The sequence below is a fragment of the Arxiozyma heterogenica genome (assembly GCF_036370985.1).
Source record: "Arxiozyma heterogenica strain weizmannii chromosome Unknown scaffold_9, whole genome shotgun sequence".
NCBI classification, from domain to species: Eukaryota; Fungi; Ascomycota; class Saccharomycetes; order Saccharomycetales; family Saccharomycetaceae; genus Arxiozyma; species Arxiozyma heterogenica.
The window spans coordinates 264705-279839 of NW_027042662.1; the positions used below are offsets into that span (position 1 = coordinate 264705).

At 29.4% G+C, this 15135-nt stretch overlaps 9 protein-coding genes across 9 annotated transcripts; 5 read left to right on the forward strand and 4 right to left on the reverse strand.

Annotated features, from left to right (window-relative positions):
* Positions 1-467: 467 nt before the first annotated feature.
* On the forward strand, positions 468-743 carry TIM11 (F1F0 ATP synthase subunit e; the record flags this gene model as incomplete). The annotated part of the gene is made up of 1 exon (XM_064861602.1): positions 468-743. The coding sequence occupies one exon, from the start codon at positions 468-470 to the stop codon at positions 741-743; it is 276 nt and encodes a 91-aa protein (XP_064716557.1).
* A 384-nt stretch (positions 744-1127) lies between these two features.
* On the reverse strand, positions 1128-2219 carry MRPL35 (mitochondrial 54S ribosomal protein mL38 MRPL35; the record flags this gene model as incomplete). Its single annotated transcript, XM_064861603.1, has 1 exon — positions 1128-2219. The coding sequence occupies one exon, from the start codon at positions 2217-2219 to the stop codon at positions 1128-1130; it is 1092 nt and encodes a 363-aa protein (XP_064716558.1).
* A 794-nt stretch (positions 2220-3013) lies between these two features.
* ASP1 (asparaginase ASP1) lies at positions 3014-4306 on the reverse strand (the record flags this gene model as incomplete). Its single annotated transcript, XM_064861604.1, has 1 exon — positions 3014-4306. The coding sequence occupies one exon, from the start codon at positions 4304-4306 to the stop codon at positions 3014-3016; it is 1293 nt and encodes a 430-aa protein (XP_064716559.1).
* Positions 4307-4983: 677 nt separating this feature from the next.
* On the forward strand, positions 4984-5208 carry DAD4 (Dad4p; the record flags this gene model as incomplete). Its single annotated transcript, XM_064861605.1, has 1 exon — positions 4984-5208. One exon carries the CDS (start codon positions 4984-4986, stop codon positions 5206-5208), a length of 225 nt encoding a protein of 74 aa, XP_064716560.1.
* Positions 5209-5389: 181 nt separating this feature from the next.
* NOP10 (snoRNP complex protein NOP10) lies at positions 5390-5572 on the reverse strand (the record flags this gene model as incomplete). The annotated part of the gene is made up of 1 exon (XM_064861606.1): positions 5390-5572. One exon carries the CDS (start codon positions 5570-5572, stop codon positions 5390-5392), a length of 183 nt encoding a protein of 60 aa, XP_064716561.1.
* A 594-nt stretch (positions 5573-6166) lies between these two features.
* On the forward strand, positions 6167-8239 carry SWA2 (auxilin-like protein SWA2; the record flags this gene model as incomplete). Its single annotated transcript, XM_064861607.1, has 1 exon — positions 6167-8239. One exon carries the CDS (start codon positions 6167-6169, stop codon positions 8237-8239), a length of 2073 nt encoding a protein of 690 aa, XP_064716562.1.
* Positions 8240-8578: 339 nt separating this feature from the next.
* YFT2 (Yft2p) lies at positions 8579-9376 on the forward strand (the record flags this gene model as incomplete). Its single annotated transcript, XM_064861608.1, has 1 exon — positions 8579-9376. One exon carries the CDS (start codon positions 8579-8581, stop codon positions 9374-9376), a length of 798 nt encoding a protein of 265 aa, XP_064716563.1.
* A 114-nt stretch (positions 9377-9490) lies between these two features.
* Positions 9491-10861, reverse strand: MCM21 (Mcm21p; the record flags this gene model as incomplete). The annotated part of the gene is made up of 1 exon (XM_064861609.1): positions 9491-10861. The coding sequence occupies one exon, from the start codon at positions 10859-10861 to the stop codon at positions 9491-9493; it is 1371 nt and encodes a 456-aa protein (XP_064716564.1).
* A 524-nt stretch (positions 10862-11385) lies between these two features.
* Positions 11386-15021, forward strand: SMC3 (cohesin subunit SMC3; the record flags this gene model as incomplete). Its single annotated transcript, XM_064861610.1, has 1 exon — positions 11386-15021. The coding sequence occupies one exon, from the start codon at positions 11386-11388 to the stop codon at positions 15019-15021; it is 3636 nt and encodes a 1211-aa protein (XP_064716565.1).
* Between the last annotated feature and the right edge of the window lie 114 nt (positions 15022-15135).

Genomic DNA, 15135 nt, shown 5'->3' on the forward strand with positions numbered 1-15135 from the left:
GTGCTTTAGAAAAAAAGGCAAGAAAAGAAAAAAAAATAACAGAATAATTGTGAAATACCGAGAGAAAGATTACAGAGAGATAGAGAAGGGGAAAAACATGGATTCCTATCCATGAATTGGCAGCAAAAGACACCTGTTCGTACGCTAGATTGACTTTTTATTCTCACTATTATTTCCTTTTTTCTTGTATTGAACAAGATTTTTGTATATTCGAGAATAATTGTCCGGATTCCTAATTGTAGAGTGCACAACGAGGTTAGAGCTCTGAAGTTAATGACAAAGATTATCTTTATTTTATTTGTAAATTGAAAAGTTAACGTTACATATAGTAATTTGTAAAAATTGAAATTAACTTTGGAAATACTACAAATACACATAAAGCATAGAATTTTTTTTAGATTTATTTGTTTATTTGTTTATTTTTAAATCTTATAAATATCAAATACACACAATCCGGATATAAAATAATGTCAACAGCTAATGTTTTGAGATATACTGCCCTTGGTTTGGGTTTTCTAGTTGGGTTCAAGACTGACTGGTCTTTGAAATCAGAAGCTAGAGAAAGAGAAGAAGAAGATAAGTATCAAGCTCAACTTAAATTAGTTGAGGAAGCTAGAAAAGAATATAGAAAGTTACACCCAGTAGCTTCACTGGAATCTGATAAAGTCGAGGTCAATCTAGATGATCCAAATTTTGATTTTGGTAAATTCATTGAAGAAACTGTAGGATCTTTAAAGGCTTAAAAATAATGACATTCAAACATTTATTGAATAAAATATGTTTTTATTTATACTTTTAGCTATCCTTTATTATTGCTTTTATATTTTTTTTTAATTTTTTGACTATCTTCTTCTGATTTCATATGTATATATATATGCATATACATATAAACAATGTACATACACCAATTTATATTCAACTATTAATAATAATATATCATATATATTCACTGTACCATTGAGTTTCCTATGATTTTACTTTTGTGTATGTCTTTCTATAGATTTTTGTTTGAGAACTGCAATTAATTGTTACTTTTATTTACAAGATATTTTATTTTTTGTTTGTGTTTTAAATACTATGTAGTGTATACATGCATATGCTCGTTTGTTTAATAACGTCATATTAGTTTATTTTCTTACTTTAGAGAATACTCTTCCCTTTGGTAACCCATACTTCTTTCTAACATTTGCTACATTAGTATCCCATTCACTTCTCCAAATATGTGAACCAATTGGGTCTAATTGATTTAATTCAACAAATTTTCTTATATTAAATGAATCTCTTTGTATAACAGATGTATCAGTTAATGTTGGGTTTGGTTGTCTAAACACCCATACTACAAATCTTTGTTGCCCTGCATTCTTTTCTGGTACAGGTGGTAAATAATCGATAAGTACATTATCTTTCACGTTAAATTTTCTTGCATCAATAACATTATCGTTATAATCCAGTGTCAAGTTTTGTAAACCATAGCATAAGGTTGTTTTGAATGAATCATTGATCAAGTCTGGTTCATCAGGATTAACTATTAAAATTGTATACTTTTGTGTTGCTAAATCTAACTTTTCAAATTCTTGAATTTTAAATATTGGTTCAAACTGTGTTACATTGGATGATAAAAATTCACCTGGAGCGATCCACTTATTTACACCAGTGGAATATGGGAATTTGATCATAACATTAGCACGTGGTACCAAAGTTGGTAAAGTATCTGGGATAGCGTGTAAAGTTTCTAATCTTTGCATTAGTAGCATTTGAGCATAAGATTCCCAATGTTTCAAACCCAGATGTCTATAGACAGGGAGGTTATAATCTATCAATCTTGGATTATTGTCGATTTTATCACTAAATTGGAAATTGTATTGAACTTCAGGGTTATTTATCTCAGCTTTAACTAACAGTTTATTCTTTAATGTGGGATCGTTTGTTTGGTCAATCTTAGAATATATTTTATCAGCTCTATCTTGTAGGAATGAGTAGGCTATCTTGAAAGTGGCATCAATTTCTTCTGGAGATTTGTACCTAGCTCTAGATGCCTTTCTTCTTAAAGTATAAGGACCTTTTTTGGATTGATTATTATTTGCTTCTATATTAACAAATAAAGACTGTTTTAGTTTTGAGGAACGTAAGGATAGAGCGACAGATCTTTTTGTAAAGTCTTTCCATATTTCATTTTGTTGAAATTTGATTACAGAAGAATGTAGCGATCTACGTAACATTATCAACTGAAGTATTTAATTATACGGAACACAAAGTATAGTTTTTTCTCCTATACTTTTCTATATTATTGTGTTGTATGCTTTATTTTTTTATATTTGATAAACTAGGATTAATGGGTTTTTATTATTAGCCATTTCCCTCTCTTTTGTCTTGCCTTTTTCTCTTACTACACTAGTAGTTATTATTTGTTTCTCCCTTGGAAGACGTAAAGTTACTTTGAAGTGAAATTTTCCAATGATTCTATTCCATGTGTTTTTTTTTTTTGATTTTTATTTTTAGTTAAACTCACAAGCGTCGTGGTGTGTGGATGTGGATACACAAAAGTAGATTAGTCGTTTCAAGAATGTCACAAATTGATTTTAGAAAGGGTATATTTTGTGGCAGGTTATGCATATTCTGAACAAATAAGAGTGTGATATGATATTGGTGTATATTATTTGCTTTGAATGGGCAGTAATAGAGTAATGGTGCAAGAGAGAAAATGTCAGTAGAAGGGAAATAACTTAAATAAGAAGAAGTCAAAAAAAAAAAAATGGCAGGTATTAATTATATATATATATATATAGAGAGAGAGAGAGAATCCACACATTTGTACACTACATTTACATTTTTCTTATAATTAAATATTAACAACTTGGCAAATATAATTGTGTAACAAAACTGTTTTTATTGAAAAAAATTATTATATGCAGAACAATCCAAGAAGAAATAAAACTTATCAACAAAGTGTAACAGATATTGAACTATATATATGCGCGTATGTACGTATGTATTTATGTCTTTATGTAAATTTTTAACCACCATAAACGCCATTGAATACACATTTAATTTCATCAAGTGAATAATTGGACAAAAGACATAGTTGCAATAAGATTCTTGATTTTTCTGGATTTAAATACCCAGAAGCAATTACATTATTGCCATTTTTTGGTAAATTAGCAATAGGAATCATCCCATCCATCGATCTTTTAGAGTAAACAATTGGTTTATTAAATAAAGAAACACACTTGTCATTGACTTCATCAGGTAATGAGCCTGCACCCATAGTAGCAATAACGATCCCATCATAATGATCTTTGACCAAATCAATAATTCCAGGGTCCATAGTTTGGTGTCCATATAAGATACATACAAGAGGTAATTTGTTACCATTATACTTATCCTTGTTGTCATGATTCAGTTTCAATTTAAATTTGTGTACTCCCTGTGGCTTAACAGGAGGATAATAATAATGGATTTCGTTATTAACAAAGTTCCCCAAATAACCCTGTCTAACGTTGAAGGAATCAAGAGAGTTGGCGTTAGTCTTTGTGATATAGTAACCCGCAGAGATCTGATCATTCAAGGAGACCAAGACACCACGACCTTTAGATTTCCAACTGGAAGCGATACAGATAGCTTGATAGAGATTCATTGGGCCGTCAGCAGAGACACTTGTGGAGGGTCTCATGGAACCAACAAAAACAATGGGGACATCGCCTGAGTCTATAGTGGATTCAATAAAGAATGCAGTCTCCGACAACGTATCTGTACCATGAGTGATGACTATACCATCGAATTTTTGCAAGGCAGATGATATACCATTATAGATTGAGAGAAGTTGGGACTCAGAGATGTCCTTTGAATCAACATTGCATAGTTGTTCGTATTCAATTTCGCAAATCTGGGAGATATCGGGGATAGCATCCAACATGTCTTGAATAGTCAGATCTACGTGATAGCCGGCGGTGGCCGAGGAAGAGCCACCTTTGGATGCAATAGTACCACCTGTCCCTAAGATTTTGATTCTAGGCAATTGGTGATAATTATGAATATAACGAGAACGAATATTATTTGAGATGGTGTCACTGTGTTGTGAAGTGGGGATATTGCTAGTGTTATTATTTGTGATCGTAGAGGTGGAAGTGGAGGAAAGAGTTGAATCAGACGATATGGTTGAATTAATTGGATTGTTTATTCTTGTACGCGTCTTGCTGTTAATGTTATCATCAGAATTATTTTCTTCTTCATTATTTACGGTCAGAGTGAATTGGGAATTCTCTACATCTGAACAGATAGTTTTAATTTCAATCGAATCGTTTGGCATGTTCTATAGTAATATATGTATGTGTATATGAATGTTTAAGTATATGTCGAGAGAAAGAAAGACAAAATGAAGAGGGGGCAGGGGGGATGCAGGAGTGACAGTGGAATTATAACAGATACAAATGCATTCAGATGTTCTCGAGGGCTTGCGGGTAAGTATGGCATAAGCTGGGCTAAGATGAGATGACCATGCATATATATTCATGGGTTATATACAATATTTTGAGCACAATGTGAAATTTTTTTGCACAACAATAACAATATCAATAATAAAAACAAAAAAAACAAAAAAATAAAAAAAAAAGACTAAGAAAAAAAGAAACGGCAGGAAAGGTCATCGAAGTCCAGGAGGTGTGGGTTTCCCCACAGCGGTACCGCTACCAACTGTGTACATCCGAACACCACATACTGTAGAGCTTCTTAGTAAACCAAAAGATACTTCTTGTAGAGAGAAAGAAGCCCTTGTAGGTGTATCTGAATTATTTAGCGTTGTGCAACTGCTGTGTATTATACTACTACTACCGCCAAGCGTGTATACAGCAGACCTACAAACACACACGAATGTCTACACATCTACCTATCTACTTGCCTCCGGATACAGATACATATACATATACATATACATATACATATACATATACATATATATATAAAAAGAGTGATATTATAAAATTCTAGATGCAAAATCCGTTTGAACAAACACAAAGGAGTTTACTATCGCGTATAATAAGCAATGTGGAGAGACTTAACCAAAGTGTAGTAACATTGAACCAAGAGTTGTCGATATTGAATTCGAAGAATCAACAACTATGTAATATTGCTACTATCTGTGATCACTATCAGGAATCTTTGCAGTTTAACATATCTACTACTGGACAGTTAAAACCTCCATCAGAAGGTTAAACAAAATATGATAAACGAAAAAAATAAATATTGAATTCTATTACATATATATACATATATGTGTGTATGTGTGTATGTATGTATGTATATATATGTAGAGTAATATACAACTATGTATTAGAAACATATAAAATATTAATTAATATTCAGTCCATATGCTTATATTATTATATGAAAATCATTAGTTAGATCCATTTGGTAATAAACCGAATCTTTTCTTTAAAGTGACTCTTTGTCTAGAATACTTGTCATCTGGTGAAAAACGTGCTGGGTGGGCAGACTTGGTAATTTCACCTTGTTCTGTAATCTTCTTCAATGTGTAAACTCTTTTACCTTCTTGGTCTAATGTATACATAAGATGCATCTTTAACAAATATAAAACAATACAATATAAAACAATACAATATAAAATAATATGAAATAGCCTGCTGAATGGGGAGGGTTTCTTTTATTTATTTCTCTATGTGTTTATATTAGTACCTTTTTACTTCACCCAGAACAAAAACACACGTTTTATCACTTAACCAACACCACTTGATATCCACTTGTATATCTTTCTTGTATTTCTTTCCTTCTCTTGACGGAATCAACCAACTCTTATTGTTTTTTTTTTTTTGCTTTTACAATTTTTGTGTGTTCGGGAAAAAAATTTTTTTTATCTTTTTTTGGCACGTGAATGTCATGTGATCGTTTATCCATCCCCTTTTTCTTTGTTAATGATTCCTCAAACAAAAAAAAATAAAATAAACTATGCATTTAACATATTGTATATATACATGCAAATGCACAATATGGCACAGATCATACTTCTACCATATTTTAATATTTATGAATAAGAACGATATAGATGTATTATATCAATTGGTACAAGCAAAAGATAGAATAGGATAAATAATCATAAAAAAAAAAAGAAAACATATAACAAAGCACAAAACAACTGATCTAGAATCTTACAACGATGGTCGATCCTTTTGCGCATTTATTAGATTCTTTCAAGAAAAATGAGACTTCAACTAATAATAATAAATTAAAAGAAGAAAATAAACTGAACAATAGCAATAACAATAGCAATAACAATAGCAACAATGCTAATACTAAACAAGATGTGTCTAGTGTCAATATATTATCTCCTAATAAAATTATGGAACCCTTGATACCATCTAATTCTTTGTTTGTTCCAAATTCAATTAATCCGATAGAAAGTAACAATATCAATAGCAATATCAATAGCAGTAGTAATAATAATAGTAATAGTAATAAAGATGATGATTGGGATAAAGTATATTCTATATTTAATAACGTCAGTGATACAAATACAATAAATACAACAATACTACCAGGACCATCTAATAATAATACTAGTACTAATATTAGTACTAATACAGAAACTAAAGATGAAAATCTTGTATTCTCTAGTTCTCAATCTTCTTCAATTGTTGATGAGGTTAAGGATATGGAAATTGCTAGAATTATGTCTTTAGGTTATTCCTTTAATAAATCATTACAATTTTATGAAAACGGTTTGGATTATGACACAATTTCACTAAAGCAAAAATACCATAAAATTAATAAAAATAACAACTACAATAATAATGATAATACTAATAATAATAATAGAATCACAAATATTGATCCTTTTTCAAACGAGCAAAATGAATCTTTTACCAATACTTTGACAAACATGTTTAATAAAAGCAAGCAATTTGTACAATCTTTGAATTTAACTGATTTTAATAAAGGGTTCGATGTAGATAGATATAAAGGAGGTTTCAATGCATTAAATAGTTATTCTGATACCAATAGTATTAATATCAATGATTATGATTATAGCCCTAGTATTGGTCACAATTACAGTCTCATAAAAGAAGATGATGAAAAAATATCATTAACAAACAATAAAACGATTTCTCTTTCTGTCTCTCCCCCACCTCCGGTGCTTATAGAAGATCAAAATGATAATCAAATTTCAGAGAATGATAATCAAGTTCTGTTAGATTGGGATACTCCTGTAAATAACCAGACACCAAATACTACAACTTCAACCATTCATTCGTCTATGCAACTACAAATAACTGACATTGAATTGATAAGTTATGAAGAATTTAAAAACAATGCAACCAATCTTTTCAAAAATGGACATTATGCAGATGCTTTAGAACAATATACAAAATCTTTAAATACATTACCAAAGGATCACCCTTTGAGACTTATTGCAATCTCAAATATTATGATTTCCCAGCTAAAAATTGGTGAATATAACAACATAATTAAACTATTGGATACATGTAAAAAGTTATGGCCAAATAATATAGATGAGAATAATACTACAAAATTGAATTGGGAACAGATTATACCTAACAGCAAACCACAAAGAACATTTAAAGATATTTGGATCAAAATAATGTTAAGATGTGCAGAGAGTTATAGACATTTAGAAGATTTCAATAATGAGTTAAACATCTATAAACAGTTATTAGATAAAAATGTCATTACTAACAAAGTGTTAGATGGGAAAAGACGTTGTGAAAAGATTCTTTATCCGGAAAAATTCAAGTTGACTTCTAAGAAAACAAACTTAGACACGTCGCCTTTATCTGTTACAATTATTGCTAACACCAAATCTGCACTTAATGCTAAAACTTCCTCTCCATCAATTCCTAAAAACACAGAAAATGTAGACAAAATAAAAAAGCAGAATGCTAAACTGGAAGAAGAAAGTATTTTAAAAGAAAAACTATATGATCAAGTAACATTGAAGATTGATCAATGGAAATCTAATAAACCAACAGATATTCGTCATCTATTATCTAATTTACAACAGGTGGTAACTTGGACTTCATGGACACCTGTTTCTTTAACAGATTTGGTTATGCCAAAAAAAGTTAAAGTAACTTATTTAAAAGCAGCTTCTAAGACACATCCAGATAAGGTTCCTAATTCATTAGACCTAGAAAACAAAATGATTGCAGAAAACGTTTTTAGTATATTGAGTAAAGCTTGGGAATTATTCAAAGAGGAAAATAATGTTTAGATAAGAAGTTTCTTTCTCTCTCTCTCTCTCTATATATATATATATATAGTTGAACAGAAAAGTTATAGATGTTAATTCTTTTATTATTTTATTGCGTACAAAAGATATAATTCTTTTTTATTTCTCTAATTGATATTTTCTACAGTTAGAAGTATGTATTTGTGTTTTTTTTTTTTTTGACGTTTGCTATACTTGCAAACTTTTTTTAAATAGTTAAATTTATTGAGAAAGATTAACAAATTCTTTTTGAAAATATTGGTTAAAATGAAGGTCATTTATATATATATATATATAATCTATTAAGGAAGAAAGAAGATGTACAGATGAGAAAAAAGGTGTATGGGATTTAATATAATAATAGTAATTATGCAATTATTTAAATGGCCACATGTATTTTATATCTATTTATTTATTTTAGTAGCAGGTGTAATATTGGACCTAATTATTCCTCAAAATTTAAAGAATTGGATTATTTTAAATGTTTATCCATTTAAAAGAGGTAATTTAATAAATGAAATTTTTGCATACCATGGTAATACAATTTGGAATTGTTTATTTGCTTCACTTTTATTTACGAATATATATATACGAACCAAGGAATGGGATCCGTTAATTTCTGATAATAATAATACTAAAGTGAGGTGTAAATATTTCCCTATCTTTAAATCATTTACAATAAAATTTGTCATGAAAAATGTTATATTATATATTATCTTTCTATTTATCGATAGATTATTTATTTTTACAGGTGGATCATGTAAATTGAACTCTGTGATAAATCCAAAAATAAAAAATTCAGAAGAATGTAGGTCATTGAATGGTAAATGGGCAGGTGGATTTGATATAAGTGGACATTTCTGTTTCTTAATTAATATTAGTCTTATCTTATGGATTGAGTTGGACAGATTGGATATTTGGTTAATTTATCGTTCATTAGACTGGAAAAGGATTTATACAAAGAATCGATTGGTACAAATATGTCACTATATGGTTTATTTCGTTTTATATATTTGGATCTTTCTTTTATTTACAACTTCAACGTTTTACCATACATGGTGGGAAAAATTTGATGGATATATACTAGGACATGTATGTCCATTAATTATGTACTTTTTGATACCAACATCGACCATGTAATAAGTAAAACAGAGGGCTTAGAGTAGAAGTTGATAGTAATACAAAAAAAAGTGAATAAGATTCAATTAAATAAATTGAAAAGTAACAAAAAAAATAAAGAAAAAAAAAGACAAGCTAGTTATTACTTGATCTAATCATATTCAATTTATATTTTAAGTCATAAATGGACCCTATGAGAACTATTGATATAGTAGATTGTAATTCAGTATCGTTATCTAAACCTTCTAGTACTCGGACAGATTTAATTTGATCTTCTTTAATCTGTAGTTCTAGCTTAATTGGTGTATCCGATATTTCAAACTGAACTCTAGTTGATCTCATATCATTATATATAATAGATATGATTCCTTCTTGTAACAAATCATTGAATATTTGACTTCTAATTGAATTTTTCCATAATTGTAGATAAATTTCTTTAGCAAATATGTAGATATCTTCAAATCCGTTTTTAGAAGTCCCATTGATTGTAATATTAACAAACAATAACTCAATGTCTATATAATTTGGAATGGTGTGTTTAAAAATTGACCATGATTGAGATTTTAATTTTCTCTTTAACAAGATATAAAAAGGTGTTTCGAATTGTTTATCCATTTGATTAAATATATCAAATCTGATCCCCAACATTTCTCTTGTAATATCCAATTCTTGCGTCTCTACGTTTAATTGTAAATCTGTCGGATCAATAACAGGAAAAAAGGTTACACCAAACAATCTAAACATATTTTCTAATAAAATTTGATTTTTTAAGTGATTGGATTTTGTATATTGTTCTGAATCAATACCCATTTGTGGTCTGTTTTTCCTTTTTGAAGGTGAAGACAAGATTGTGGTATCCAATAAATCACCCACACTTGTATCAAACATTTTATGCTCAATAATAGGTTGGTTTTTTAGTACCCATTCATGTTCAGGCAAATTATCATCTTCATTTAATTGTGAATCATTTGTATTTTTCTTTTGTTTTTTGTTTGGTGTCATAAAATTTCTGTTATTAACCATTGCAGAAGAAGTAGCTTTAAAAGAATTAGGTTCAGACTCAGAAAAAGACAAAAAATTAGCTTCCACATCAGAACCTATGTGGCCATTGTTATCATGTTCAGTGTCAAAATTGCCATCTTTGAGTCTGTAATCTTTGAATAAAATATCATGTAATTGTGGATATTTTTCAAATATAAATCCGAATTCTTTCATCACATTATTTATCATAGGATTATTTACTTTGGTTGCATTTGTTATACTTTCTGTGGCTAAAACATTAGAAGTTTTGTTTATTTTATTTCGGTTGTCATCATTCTCTGCCCGCCTGGTAGTTTTTTGTTTCTGTATCCTTGCCTTTTTCTTTCTCACACTTCTTTTATATGGATCAAATTTTTTCAATTCACTGATTCTATCCTTTAGATTGGTGGATTTTAAACGTAGAGATTCTAATTCATTTTGTAGTGAAAGGACATCTTGTTCCAAATCTGCAAGATCGTCAGCCATATTACTCTATTTTCTCCCTTAAGTTGTATTTTGAGACCTATATAAATATTTCTTGAAAAACTCTTCTTGCTGCCAATGAAATGTTCCTAGAATTAATGTCTAGATAAACTGGCATACGTCTGATAATAGTCGTAGTTTCACACTTCAGCAAACCTGCTAGATCAGCGGAACTATTCAATATTCAATTAAAATCTTTCATCTTTTCCAAATATTCAAACAAAATGTGAGATGAGCAAGAAGAAAAAAAGTTTACGCGTGTTGGTGACGCGTAAATAGATCTCCAAAGCATTAAAGATTAGGATTGTCGTAAAAAATAAAAAGTAAAAAATAAAAAACGAAAAATAACAAAGCTGAATATTTCATCATATGGAGAAATATAGGTATACATAATTTGAGAACTGGTTTGTCTATTTCCAATTCCTTGTAGTTGAACTGTTACGTTGAGGTGGGTAACATATACTTTAAAGCTAAAACGTCTAACTTCATTAGAGAGAAGGAAGGAGCCTAAATAAAAAAGGAGGAATATGTATATCAAGCGAGTGGTAATAAAAGGTTTTAAAACCTATAGAAATGAAACGGTTATTGACGATTTTTCCCCACATCATAACATTATAATTGGTTCCAATGGTTCTGGAAAATCAAATTTGTTTGCTGCTATTCGATTTGTATTGAGTGAAGAATATTCTGTTTTAAAAAGGGAAGATAGGCAAGGGCTGATTCATCAAGGTGCAGGGTCAGTTATGTCTGCCTCCGTGGAATTAGTGTTTCATGATCCAGATCATCGAATGATATTATCTTCTGGGATTATTCAAAGACCTAATGATGAAGTGTTTATTAGAAGAACAGTAGGGTTGAAAAAGGATGATTATCAAATTAATGACAGGAATGTCACAAAAAATGATATTGTAAGAATATTAGAAACAGCAGGGTTTTCAATGTCAAGTCCCTACAATATTGTTCCACAGGGTAAAATTGTGGCTTTAACTAATGCTAAGGATAAAACGCGGCTACAATTATTAGAAGATGTAGTAGGTGCGAAATCCTTTGAAATTAAGTTGAATGCCTCATTAAAGAACATGAGAGAGACTGAATTTAAAAGGAAACAGATAATGAAAGAATTGAAAGAATTAAATGATAAATTAAAAGAAATGGAAATTGAAAAGGATGAGTTAGAAAAATATAATGATTTAGAGAGTAAACGTAAAGTTTTCTTATTTACACTATATGATAGGGAGCTGAATGACATTTTGAATCGAATTGAAAACATCGATGATGATTATAATAATACACTAAATAACTCTGAGCAATATATCGAAGAATTGGATAAAAGGGAAGAATTAATAGCCAATGTTACTAACTTGTTACATGAAATTGAGAATGATTTGAAATTAAAAAAAAGTACAGACTTACATCAAGCAAAGAATAAATGTAATGATATTGTTGATAAATTGACTTCATTAAACCTTAAAATTGCTGATACTCAAGATCAAATAAAGTCAGAAGAGAAACAGAGTGCTATAGATAATAAAAACTTGGATCTTATTAATAAAGAAATTGATGATCGTTATCTCAAATTGAATAAAATCAGACCTAGGTTTGAAGAATTGACTAAAGAAGAAATAAACTTAAGATTAAAATTAACTCAATTACAACAAGTTGAAAGGGACTTATTGTTAAAAAAAAGTAAGTACAGTAGGTTTAACACAATAGACGAAAGAAACAATTGGATTCAAAATGAGATTGATGAGCAATCTTTTATTTTAAAAGACTTAAACCAAAAGCTGGATGAACTGCAAAAAGAAAAAGCTAGGACAGAATCTGACTTGTCTAATTTAAATAAAGAAATTGAAGAATTAAACGATTCTATTGAAGGTCCGGGTGTAACGTCAGAATTGGAAGATATTAATTCAAAATTGTCTGATTTAAAAACTGCATATGCTGAAAATATTGATATTCGTAAAGAATATTGGAGAAAAGAGCAAAAACTTCAGGGAATATTAGATACTTTAATTGCTGATTTAAAAGATTCTGAAAGAACAGTTAATGAAACTATGAGTAAATCAGTAGCTAACGGAATCACAAATTGTAGAGAAATTACTGAAAAATTGAAACTTTCACCAGATTCAGTGTTTGGAACGCTTGGTGAATTAATCAAAGTTAATGATAAATATAAAACATGTGTAGAAGTTGTTGGTGGAAATTCTTTGTTTCACATTATAGTAGATACAGATGAAACTGCATCCATTCTGATGAGAGAATTGCATAATATGAAGGGTGGGAGAGTTACTTTTGTTCCATTGAACAGAATTCAAGAAGATAAATCAGTCACATTTCCTCCATATGATCAATCATCATTTTTTACACCGTTAATCAAAAAAATTAAATACGATCCTAAATTCGAAAAAGCAGTTAAACATGTATTTGGTAAAAGTATTGTTGTGAAGGATTTATCAACTGGTTTAAACTTAGCTAAAAAATATAGATTAAATGCAATTACATTAGATGGTGATACAGCCAATCAAAGAGGTGTTTTGACCGGTGGTTACCGTGATAAGTATAAAAAAACAAGAATAGATGCATTAAAATATTTGTCAAAATCAAGAGATGAACATGAAAAGATAAGAAAAGAATTAGAAGATATGAAAAGCCATTTACATGATATCGATTCATTGATTGATAAAATGAATGGAGAAATGAGAATACTTTCTAATAGGCGCGAGACTATATTAACCAATATTGAGAGTTTTAGAACCAAATTGAATGGTAAAAAAGGTCAATATAGAATCATGGAAGAATCACTTGATGCATTAGTAATAAAAAAGGAAAAAATAAATACTAATATGAAGATTATTAATGTTAAGATAGAAACTCTTACTAAGGATCTTGACAAGGATTTTAGTAATGATTTATCTGAAAAAGAAAAACAACAGTTAGAGAATATAGGTGCTGATATTCAAAATACTAATAATAGTATTAATTTAACTGTAGATTCTTTGGAAAGTATAACATCTACTATTAATAAATTAAATGCAGAATTGGATTTGAACTTTCTTCCACAACAAGAAGAATTAAAAAAGAAAATTTCTAAATCCGGTGATTCTCTTGTTACGTCTCTTGAAAGTGACTTACAACTACTAAAGGGAGAAAAGGAAAGACTTTCAGAGCAAGAAAAAAACGCTATTGAAGAAGTTAGTGAAGTTGAAAAGGAAATAAATCGTTTGATAAGTGAAAAGAACAATAATTCTAAATTATTAGAAAAGACTAATTCTCAGCAGCACTTATTAGTTAAAAAGATAGAGAAATTTCAAAAGAATACTGAAAAGAATATGATACTGAAAACAATGTTGTTGTCCAGACGTGATGAGTTACAACAAAAAATTAGGGAAATAGGTTTCTTAGCAGAAGATCTTTTAGCTAAATATTCTAATTTATCCAGTGAGGATCTTCTTCTAGAATTAAATCAAGTAAACCAAAGTATTTCAAGTATGACCAATATCAACAAAAGAGCACTAGAAAACTTTAATAAATTCGATGAGAAGCGAAATGAACTTACAGAAAGAGCTCATGAATTAGATGAATCAAAATTTTCTATTCAGGAACTAATTGAAAAACTAAAAGCTCAAAAATTGGATGCTGTGGAAAAAACTTTTCAAAAGGTTTCTGAAAATTTTGTCGCTGTATTTGAAAAGTTGGTCCCAAGAGGTACAGCAAAATTAATAATACATAGGAATAAGAATTTATCTCAAATCAATGAAACAGACGATATTGAATCTGTTTATTCAGGTGTTTCTATTCAAGTTTCTTTCAATTCAAAAAATGATGAACAAGTTCATGTTAGTCAATTATCTGGTGGTCAAAAGACAGTTTGTGCAATTGCTTTGATTCTTGCCATTCAAATGGTGGATCCGGCACCTTTTTATTTGTTTGATGAAATTGATGCAGCTCTAGACAAACAATTTAGAACTGCAGTAGCAAATACGATCAAAGAATTGTCTAAAAATGTTCAATTCATTTGTACAACTTTTAGAACAGAAATGTTGCAGGTAGCAGATCGTTTCTATAAAGTTAAATACGAAAATAAGATTTCAACAGTTGTTGAAATCGATAAACAAGATGCCATAAACTTTGTAAAGGGGAATAATAAATTGGCTGAAATATGAGTTAGATATGATATTTTAAATAATTGATGCAAATATATATATAATATGCGAAAAAATCGTATAAATTGGCTATACAAATATTCAAAAAGAAGTATTTTTTTTTTGTAAGAGTCC